Below are 11462 nucleotides of genomic sequence, written 5' to 3' on the forward strand. Positions count from 1 at the left end.
GGGTTTGCCGCTTGGTTTTATGTGAAGAACAGTTTAAGCTGCTTCTACGGATGCCAGTGAGAAGCTGAGCGGACGGCAAGGCAGGCTGTATTCTTAGGTAGAAATTCTCTCCACCGCAGACATGTCAGCTCTGGCCAGCTCCGTCAGTAAACGTCCCTCAAGCCAGGTGGCAGTGCTGTGGGGGTCAGGACGGTGTGGATAAGACAGGCTGGTCCCAACTCTGCAGAGAAAGAAAATTAGCTGGCATAACCAGTGAAGGTATGAAATCAAAGGACGCAAAGGAGGAAGGAGGGCTGCCGGGCACTGAAGCATGTTCTAAGAGCCCGAAGATTAAAATAAGCCATTGTAGGCAGATGGATAGAAAGATGTTTAATGAAAAAGAATAGCCAGTCTTGACACATGCCCAGGGACACATAGGAAGTTAGTGTTAGAAGGGCGACCTCTCTCTTCTCCGGTGCATGAGCCCTGGGAGTAAAGTATACTATGTCCTCGGCTGTTCATGGAAGGATCAGCAGTTCAAAGCCACCAGCCGCTGTGCAGGGGAACACTGGGTGTAAATATTCACAGCCGCAGAGCCTCAAAGATGGAAGTTGGTCCTGAGTCAGAACCAACTCCAGGGCGGGAGGATGGGTCTGACTTTGGGCTCAGATATAATGTGAGAGGAAAGGTCACTTAATGAGGTTAGTGGAACCACTGACCATCATCTGACAAAGGGGAGTTAGGCGTTGGCCTCTTTATAGTTAAGCCTAGAATGATCCAAATGGCTCAAAGATTTAAATGTAACAAATAAAACTAAACAGAACACAAAAGAAGTCTTTTACAACCTCAAAGTGGGAATGACCTTTCTTATTATGGTGCACAGTCCGAGAAGCCAGAGAGAAATTGGTAAATCCAATTAGAGGAAAAAAAAAATAAAACTTGCATGATAAAAATGACCCGATTGAAGTCAAATGGCATGTGGTGCCAAGAGAGTTCTCTGTAACGACCATATCAGTAAGGAGGTCACTTTTCCTTATCTATAAAGAACTCCTGCAGCTAGATGTAGAGAGCAGATCAGAACTCCGTCCAAACAGCCAAAGGCTACGTAATTAGTTCTCAGAAAAGAAAGTCCAGCTGCATTTGAAACAGGCTAAAACATGCTCAACATATGGAAGGAAATGCAGATTAAAACTACACTGAAAAAAAAAAAAGTAGATAAACTGGACCTCATAAAATGCCTTGAGATTCCATTGGGGAATTGGAAACTCAAGCCAGCAGATTGGGTGAAGTTCTTTGTGGAGCGAGCACCTGGTAAACAACTCCTCTCCGGAACATGCCAAGAAGGCTTACGCTACAGTGGTCTAAGACAAGCAGCCGATCTAACAGGGGGCAGAAGACTCGAACCAGCAGTTCTCCGGGGGAGAGGCACGTGTCGTTAATAAGCATGTGGAGATTGTGCGACTGTCCTTATTCATCAACAAGCAAACAAAACCCCACAACTCCTTTCTTCCTTTACACGATCTTCAAGCCGAGTGAAACCCAACCCACCGCCCTGCAATTGGCTCCAGCCTGTGGCCAACTTCCAAACTGGCTGTCAAGTCAATCCCAATTCTTTTTTTTTTTTTTTTTAAATAATTTTAATGAAAATTTACAGAGAATTTGGATTTCCATTTATTCATTGCTGCACTTCTCTCCCCACCCAGCCCTGACCCCCCCACCAGTTCACTCCTCTCTTTCAAAAGTAAAAGAAACACTCTCTCCCTGGTACACAATCCCCTCGCACCCCTCCTCCACCCCAAGTACATTCCACTATGCAACCTTAATTGTGGACTCCTGTGATAAACATAATACCCTATCATACATCGCTTTTAAAGTATTCTCTCTCTCATCTGTTTCAGTGCAGTATACACAATTTATCCAGTTTTTCTCAGTCTTACCCCCACCCTGATATCAGTCCCATTTTACAGCAGTGGCACCATGCAGTATTTGTCCTTTTGTGACTAAGATATTTCACTCAGCATAATGTCCTCCAGGCTCACCCATTTTGAATAATATTGCATGAGTTCCTTGTTTTTAAATGCAGCGTAGTATTCCATTGTATGAATATACCACAGCTTCTCTATCCATTCATTTGTTGATGGGCACTTAGGTTGTTTCCAACTCCTTGCTATTGTGAACAAAGCCGCAATAAACATGTGCATATATCTGCTTGGATGTCAGTTATGGTCTCTTTGGGATATATTCCCAGTAGTGGAATTGCTGTCTCAAATGGTATCTCTATTTGCAACTATTTCCAATTCTTAGTGACAGGACTGGGCCTGTGGAGCTGCCCCCAGGGCTTCCAAGGCTGTGAGGACTTAGAGCAGCAGTCTACATTAGCTTCCTCCCATGGAAGAGGTGGTGGGTTCAAACCACTGACCTGTCAGTTCACAACCAAATGCTTACCCACTGCTCCTCCAGCGTCGCTTGTCAGTCAACAAGGAGTGACAAGTGAGCCCACACGAGATACCATGTCACATCGCATCAGAGCAGTTATAACAAAACCACAGGCAGAGCAAGTGTTGTTTAGAGTGTTGGAAAAAGGGAATCCGTAAGTATTGCCTGTGGTACAAATGGGCAGTGTGTTTGAAACGCAGAGTGGGAAGTTTGTTTTTATTTTTAAATTCTATGCAAAATTGCCACATAGCTTAGCAGTTCTGTTCCTTGGAGAACTGACAATCCAGGGCCACTGAGTCAATGCAGGCTAACCTTTGATGTCTGAAGCTGTGAATCTCTCCAGGAGGCTGCCCTCCAGCTCCCGTGGAGGGGGTGGTGGATTCAAACTGCCAACCCTTTGGGCAACAGCTAGTACACTGTGCACTGTGAACACACACACACAAACACACGTTCGCCACTTGCATGTGGCTATTCACACCTGCATTATTACTAGTAATCAAACGTTTGTAACAGCCAGACAGCATTAGTGAAAGACGGAGGAAGACCCTCAGTGAGATGGTTTGATACGGTGATGACAGCGGGGGTTAAGTACAGCAGGGGGGCAAGGCTGTACAGGATCGAGCAGGCACCCCCCTTTACTGTGGGAAGCTGTGAGTCGGAGCTGACTTGAAAACCTTACAGCAGCGATAAACGCCCAGTGACTGATGAACAATGGAGTATTAGCCAGCATTTAGACAGCAAATACTGGCACACTGCTACAGTATAAATGAACCTCAGAAACACCAAGGATGAGCCATGAAGGACAGGAGCCCGGAATCACATGACTCCATTCATCAGAGACGTCCAGAAAAGCCAGTCTGTTGATAGAAACAGGAGGTGGATTCCTGGGTTGCTTGGGATGGAGGGCTGGGTGGAAAGGGCACCGACAGGAGGGAAGCTGAGGTGACGGAAATATTCTAACACGGATGCACAGTGATGGTGTCACCACCAGGTCACTTTTCTAAAAAACATTCAGTGGTATATGAAAGGGGTAGAACAAAAGGTCTATAAAATATATCACTTTATAGTTGTTGTTGTTGTTGTTAAGTGCCGTCGAGTGGCAGGCGACTCATAGCGACCCTATGAAGGAGAGTCCTCGACGCTTGTGTGTCTGTTACATCAAAGACAAGAGGTGACAGGCCACGCTTGGACCTCAGGCCAGAGCTTGTCCCAAAACTCGTGGATGATGTCATGGATGGTAAAATGTGCTTCCACAACATTGACGGTGCCGGTAAAGCACGCAGCTCAGAGTGACAGAGGGAGCGGCCTCTCCCCCCACCAATGTCCTGCTGCTGCCTCTTGCTACAGGGTCCCCACACATGCAGATGCCACATGGGGAGCCCAGCAATGTCCATGGGATCCTTCCGGGACCCAGAACAGGCAGAGCGAAGTCCACAAGCACAAATAATCCTTCCAGACATCAGAGGAAAAGGTCACCTTGGATGGGATTTACTAACACGTCCCCTGATTTTTGTCTTTACCAGGTGATTGCCAACATTATTGAGAGCCAGGACGAGGATGAAAAGGACAAGAAGAAGAAGGAAAAGAAACAGAAGAAGCCTCCGAAAGACCGAAAAGGAAAGGAAGAGAAAGTTATAAAAGAACAAGTCAAGGTAAAGAACTCCTGTTGGTGGGTGGGTGTGTTTTCCCTCTTTGCCTTATAATACTTTTAGTAAAGAATGACACAGAAAGCCGTTTAATCAACCGTTCAAAGCCTTGGATTTTGCAGTATTCATTACAACGCCTGCCTAACTCCACCTCCCTGCTTCCTCCCCATGGACCTTGTTCACACTCGTCGTTCCATCCTGCCTGCCCTCTGACCGTCCTCCCCTGGGCCAGACTGCCCTGTAAGTCCTGCAGGATGATTCTTCGAAGGGGAGCGCGCCTCTTCACCTTGTGAGCTTGTCTAGTGTTTGGCTGAAAATTATATCACGTGGATGAGTGGAGCTCCAGGCCTGAGTGACCAGAGGCCCTAGTCTTGTGGGTCCCACCAGTTCTGGTCAGACGAGCAGGCCTGGCCATTTCTGTGATTTTGAGTTTTGTTGTGGGTTTCTCTGCTGCTCTGCCCCAGTGGCCCTTCCACTGTGATCCCAGGGGGCTCTTGTGGTCTCGGGGATGGAGGGCCAGGTGGGGCGAGCTAACTGTCCCCATGGGTCCCTGACATCCTTCACTCCCCTTTGGTCCACGCAGGGAGCGACCAAGCGCTGACTCTCAGATGACCGCTCCTTTTTTATTTTTTATTTTTGGTGGCATGGTTTGCTTTGTATCTGTGGTACAGCTTCACTGCCATCCATCGTACTGCTTTGTGCTGACCGACCACGCTGGCCAGCTTCTCCCTGACCCGTGAATCTCTGTTGAGATGAGTGGTGGTTTCCACGACACACGCACTTCCCATGCTTCTCTTATTATGTGATCGTGTTTCACTCCTCAGATACAGAGTTTCTCAGAGATGGAGTTCAGGGAGCTCTTGGCAAGGCAGGAACCAGTGGCAAACACAAATGGTGGTGGTGGTGGTGGTTGTTATATACCATTGAGTTGTGTGCGACTCATAACAACCCTATGTACTATAGCCCTAAACCCTGCTCTGTCCTGTACCAATCTTATTGTCTCCGACATGCCCATCCCGATTAACCCAATGACAGAATCAATCCTTCTTATCCAGAGGCTTCATCTCCTGCATTGGCCCTCCACCCTCCCAAGCATGACGTCCCTCACCAAATACTGATCTTGTCTTTCAACATGTCCAAAGTACGTCAGACAGAGCTTCAGAATCCTTGCCTCCAAGGAGCAGCCTGGCTTCACCCTCTCCAGGACGAACTTGTTTGTTCTCCTAGCAGTCCATGGTATATTCAACACTCTTCTCCAGCACTGAAGCTTAAAGGCATAGTGACTTTAACATCAAGATTGTTCATTGATCATGGCATCTTAAAGCTCTTTTAATGGCTCTAGATATCTCATCGTCCCAAGGAAAGCCAAGTTGACAGAAGGGCGAGGGTGGGGCCACCAGCTGGTGGTCCCTAGGGTAAGGACTTCAAGGCATTTGTGTCTTCCACCACCCAGCCCTGTTGCCATAGTGGGTTACATGTTAGGTAGCTGCCGAAAGGACAGGTGTTCAAATCCACCAGCCGCTCTGAGGAAGAATGGTACCCTGCTTCCTCTCATGAGGATTTACTGCCCTAGAAACCCAATGGGGGTCCCTCTGAGTTGGAATCAGCCCGCCAGAAGTGGGTTTAGCTCTGGTTACCTTCTCCCGAGAGTGCCTTTATGTGAAAATAGTTCACGCACTTGGCTGCTAACCAAAAGTTTGGAGGTTCAAGTCCAATTGGTGACACACTGAAGAGACCTGGTGGTGCTCACATAATAAACTGACCATTGAGAGTCTGTGAAGCATGAGGCTCCTTGGACACACCAGCACCAGGAGTCTGGGGGTGTTGGGGCCTCTCACCGCTTTGGAGGGTACACACACAGGGTCCCTGTGATCTCTCCTTTTGACCCCTTGGTGGCCAATGGACCTCCATCTAGACAGCTGTTACCTCATGCAGCTGTAACAGAGATGCCCACAGAGGTGGCTTTAAGGAACAGAGCGTCATTCTCTCCCGGTTTAGGAGACTAGAAGTCTGAATGAGTTCTAACTCACAGCAGAATAAAAAAAGGAAGAAAAGATAGCCTCCTCAGCGGTTATTTATAAAAAACCTCTTCTCTCTCTGCAAGCTGATTTTGAAGAGATACCAGAGAGCAAGGAGTGCGGGGAGAATTTCCAATGTCCTCCCCACCTCCCTTCCCCTCAATAAGAGGAGGGGAATCTGCACGTGCAAATTACAAATTCAGCGTGAGTGCTCACGCCCACAGCCTGGAACGCTTGGCTGCACAGTCGAGCTTTGTGATACAGGGGCGTTTTATTAACTCACTAGAACAAGCTACTGAATAATGAGCTGTTTGGCCAGAAAAACAAAGTTTGAGCAGATGAGCGTTGATGAGTCACCCACAGAGGGGACAGTCACTCTCTCTTTGCCGTTGAGCCTGACCGACTCGTGCCTGACACACTGGTGGTTTTTAGAGAAGGAGATTGCCCACCTTTCTCCCAAGGAGTAGCTGGTGGATTTGAACTGCCTGCCTTTGATTCTTCCAGTTCATTCAGTAAAAGATCTGAAAGGGAGGTGGCATTATTCAGCGGAAAAGGGCCCTCTTTCATAATCACTCATCAAGATAAATGGTGTTTGTCCTTGAGTCCTGTTCTCTTCTCCACTGCCTGGCAGTCTTGTCCTGGACTCGTCCCAGAACCAGCTGGACCATGACAGAGACCAGCTACACTGAAGCCCTTGAGTGTGGAATGGTGGCTTGACCTGCAGAAGCAGCCACCTCGGTGGTCCAAGGGTGGAACGTGAGGCTAATGCTTGGTAGGCAGGGAAAGGACGGCAGGTCAGCTCCACCCAGCAGTGCCACTGAGGGAAGGCCTGGTGACCTGCATCCACAGATGACCGCACTGAGAACTCTGTGGAGAACAGTCATTTCCTGACAGCACGAGGTCTGGGTTTGCATTTTGTCTGGTCGTTACCCTCCCTGGTCAGAAGACCCGGCAGGACGGAAGAGTGTAGCCAGTCCCAGTTAGCGTGCGTGGGTGCTGAGTCACCCCGTCACTTCCCACAGCCCCAGATGAAACTGTGGTGTATTCACAACAGCTGGACAACCACCAAACATCAGCCCCATGAAGAGAAGCAAGAATCGAGGTGGGGGAAAATCTTACGGGGTTATCCGACCATGCCAGCGGCCTCTGCAAATAGAAAACCGGGGGATTTTCTCCCAAACAGCACAAATGCAGAAACCTGGAAACTTTGGAAACCATGAAATAGCTACAAATGAGCATTCGAAGCAAAAAAACAACCTCGAACTCAAGGCTTTCAAGTGGGTTCTAACTCACAGTGACCATCACCGATTTCTGAGGCTGAACCCTTCGTGGGAGGAGACTGTCCACGTGTCTGCCAGGGAGCAGCTGGGGGATCTGAAGCACCGGAGATGGATGGCTGCTCAGATGGTAAAGGAGCAGCATCCAGGCCACGTCACCAGAGCTCACTGCTGTCGTTCAGGGCCGTCAAGTCTATGACTCCTGGTGACCCTGTTGGTGACCCTGTGGACAACGCAGCAGAGCCTTGCCCTGTCCGACTCCAGCCCCGGGCAGGCTCAAGCCCAGTGTCACTGTGTCAGTCCGTCTCACCGAGGGGCTTCCTCTCTCACGGACCCTCCTCCTGTCCCTGCGTGATGTCTTTTCCAAGGACCAGCTCCTTCTGACAACACACCCACAGGACGTGAGAAGAAGCCTCTGCGCCCTCATTTCTAAGGATCAGAGAACTAAAACGCCAAGAGGCATTTTCCACAGACCGAAGGTCTAACGGCGTGGCTCCAGCATCCCAGTAATTTCCCTCTGCCCCGAAGCCAGTGGTGTGGACCTGCCTCAGTATTGGAAAAAAAACCAACAGCAACAAAAACAACAAGTGCACAGGGCCGCCAGGGGCCCCTCGCTCTGCACGGCCTGTCTCCTCCTCCATCAGCTGCCGCCATGTGGAACTGCTTAGGAAGGTGTTGATTCGTCTGTGGCACACGACCACGGGATGTGACTCCTCTGAAGTGGATCCAGCCGTGAAACGACCCGCCTCAGTGGAGTCCGCCCTGGAGACCCCGGAGCCTGCGCTCAGCCTCTCACCACGGCCCCACTGGCCGACTCCCTCGGCTCAAGTCTGTGGTCCATGGGCAGCCGTGTCCTCCTGTCGTTTCAGACTGACGCACGCGGATAAAGAGGTGACTGTCATTTCTATCCAGAGAATGTCACCAGAATGAGGGCGTGGAGATGCTCTTGGGAGGGAGACGTGTGACAGGCTCCTCCAGTAAAGCCTCTCTGACACAGAAGCCTGTTGGAGGGGCCTGTGCAGTGACACCCCTCACCTGCTGTGCTGACACCATCACCAGCTCAGGCCACACGGGCAGCTGCCGCGGCCTCTGACGCAGACCCTCAGTGCCGCCCTCACCCGTGCTCCCTGCCTCCCCCTTCCTCCCCTCCTCCTCCCCCTCCTCCTCCCACTCAGCTTCCTCCCACTCTTCCTCACTCCCCCTGCTGCCATTCACACCCCTCCTCCTTCCCCTCCTCCTCCTCCCCCCCACCCCCCCCCCTCCCCCTCCCATGCCCCCTCCCCCCCCCCCTCCCCACCCGCCTCACCCCCCCTCACTCCCCCTCCTCCACATCCTATGCCTCCTCCCCCCACCCTTCCCCTTCTCTTCCCGCTCCTCTCTCTTCTCCCCTCCCTTCTCTTTACCCCCACACTGCTCTTCTTCCTTTCCTCACCCTCTTCTTCCTCCCCTTCTTCCCCTTCCTCCCATTCCTACCCCACCATCTTCTTCCTCTCCCCTCCCTTCCTTCTCTCTCCCTCCTCCCCTCTCCCTCCTCTCCGTTCCTCCCTCCTCTGCCCTCCTCCTCCCCCTCCTTCCCCTTCTCTACCTCCACCTCCCTCTCCTCTCTTCCTCCTCCCTTTCCCTTCCTTCCCCCTCCTTCTTTCCCCCTTCCTCTCTTCCCTCTCCTTCCTCCTCCTCCTCCCTCCCCCCTCCCACCTTCCCTCCAGGCCCTGCATCTGTGTTTTCACCTGCTCTGGACATTACTCGTTGCTGTTCACTCATCTCACACATTCCTGTCGAGTCGGAATCACTCTTAGCTGTCCCTCCAGCAGGGTTTTAGGGGCCGTACATCACATGAGAGAAGATGGCCCATCTTTGGCCCATGGAGCAAATGGTGGATTTGAACCCCCAGAGAGGTGCAGACTTTGTCAGCCATGCAGCTCCCTGCCCACAAGGCCATGGGGCTGCCTTCAGGGCGGCCGTGACTCTAGTAACCCCATCTAAAGCCAAACGAAACATGGCACCGTCCCTAAAGCCTCTGCTGACCTGGACCCCATCACAGCTGCTCTGCCCGGCCTCCTTCTGAGGGAGTTTCTCCCTCACTGACCAGAGCTCCACTCTGCCGAAGAGCCTGATGGCACAGTGCAGGGCTGGTGGTGCAAACCCATCGGGCACAGAGCAGGCAAGTCAGTGTCCTCCCGTGAAGATCTGCCGTGTGGAAAGCCCGCTGGAGGGGACTGAGACCCAGAGCCGGGGTTCGCCTGAGGGTTGATCTTTACCAAGACTCTTGTCTTTCAAGTGCTGGTCTCTGCTGATGACACGTCCAGAGTGTGTGAGACCAACTCTCCCATCCTGGCTTCCACGGAGCGCTCTGGCTCTTCATCCAGGACAGACTTCTCCCTTCTGTCTGTCCATGGTGTGGCCAACAGTCTTCACCAATCCCATGATTCAGAGGCATCTGTTTATCTCGGCTTTCCTTAGTCATTGTTTAGGTTTTGTGTGCATAAGAGAACAACTGAAGATGAAATCAGACGCTCCGCGTTTGTGTGTGTGGTTGAAGGCTTACCATGTGTCTGTTTAGGTGAATTAAAAGCCTTTGGAAATGGGTGGGGTGATGGTGGGTAGCATGGTGACTGTCATTCATGTACAGAACTGTGCACTTAACAATGGCTGAAATGGCAAGTGCTCTGTGATATCTATTTTACAACAGTTAGCCAAAAACCTGGGAAAGGGAGCCTGTATTCATTACCATTCAGTGCTGTCGAGTGATCCCGACTCCCGGCCACCCCGTACGGCAGAGCAGAGCTGCCTGTCAGGTTCCCTAGGCAGCCATCTACACAGGAGCTGGTTTCCAGGTCCTAGGTTCACACTGCAGCCAAGCACTTAACCGCTGCACCACCCCCCAAATGGATAAGCGGACCCCTGCTGTCGGCTCAGATCTGCCTCCCAGTGACCCTGCAGGATGTAGCTGAGCTGCCCGGAGTGCTCCGAAGGCGGCCATCCTTACGCTGCCATACACCGCCTCAGCTTCCTCCCAGACAGTAGCTGGTGGGTTTGAACCGCTGACCTTTTGGTTAGCAGCCAAGCATTTTAACCCTTGTGCCACCAATGCACTTTATATTCTTGTTTTGGTGGCTGTTGTGCACCATCAGATCAGAGCCAATTCGTAGCTGACCCTCCAGCTGATTTTCAGAGGCAGTTAACGACGGGAGGAGACTGCCCATCATCCCCCAGGGAGTGGCAGCTGGATTCGAACTGCGTGCTTTGGGGTTGCCGTGCAACTCCTCAGCACTGCACCACCAGAGCGCCCGCTTACAGCAGTTACTGCATAGTGACCGTGACGCCCTCATGTTTGTGGTGCCGGTGAGCGGTAGCGGCTGTGCTGGAGGTTACCAGGAGGATAAGCACGTCTGTGAAGAAGTGCAGCCAGGAAGGTCCTCGGAAATGAGGCTGCTGGGGCTTTGTGCCACAGACTGAGGGCACGTGGTGGGGAGGAACCCGGCTGTGGGGGAGGAATTCATGCTTGGACAAGTGGAGGGTCAGTGACAGGAGAAGCCCCTCGGTGAGACGGACCCGCACAGTGACCAGGAGAGATGGACCCACATAGTGACCAGGAGAGATGGACCCACACAGTGCCCGGGAGAAGCCCCTCGGTGAGATGGACCCACACAGTGACGGTGACTTTGGCTCGAGCAGTGCGGGCATCGTGTACCGGGCCCGGGCTTGGCTTCGCTGTGTTGTGCGTGGTTACTGTGAGCTGAGCTGACTTGGCACAGGATAGAACGGGGTTTATAGGGTCACTGTGGGTTGTACTCATCTCAGTGCACCTCACACTGACAGACGCTCCTCTGACAGTTGCCTTGCACCAGTGAGCCTGCCTGTCATTCACACACTTACTCTTCTGCTCTGACCAGGAAGAAGATGAGGAGTGGAAAATGGCCCCGAGCCTCTTCCTCCCCGGGATGGAAGAAGGGAGAAGTGCATATGAAGGTTGGTGTGGACAGTGGGCTGCCAGAGTGCCCTTGCTCAGACTGGGAGCTGGACACCAGGTCGGTGGGGTGGAGGTAGGGGGTGGAGGGTCTGCAGGTACACAGCTCATGGTCGGTGGGGGGAGCAGGAGTGGGGGT

At 51.8% G+C, this 11462-nt stretch overlaps 1 protein-coding gene across 1 annotated transcript in view; it reads left to right on the top strand.

The window, feature by feature from the left end:
• The window catches only part of IQCA1 (IQ motif containing with AAA domain 1), a 135706-nt gene that overhangs the window by 73343 nt on the left and 50901 nt on the right, over positions 1-11462 (top strand). Inside the window, exons 8-9 of the mRNA XM_006893518.1 lie at positions 3939-4067; positions 11250-11325. Of these exons, the coding sequence (XP_006893580.1) occupies positions 3939-4067; positions 11250-11325 (205 nt within the window). The remainder of the gene's footprint in view (positions 1-3938; positions 4068-11249; positions 11326-11462) is intronic.

Source organism: Elephantulus edwardii, unplaced genomic scaffold, assembly GCF_000299155.1.
Source record: "Elephantulus edwardii isolate Elephantulus edwardi_28Jun2011 unplaced genomic scaffold, EleEdw1.0 scaffold00127, whole genome shotgun sequence".
Taxonomy (NCBI): Eukaryota; Metazoa; Chordata; class Mammalia; order Macroscelidea; family Macroscelididae; genus Elephantulus; species Elephantulus edwardii.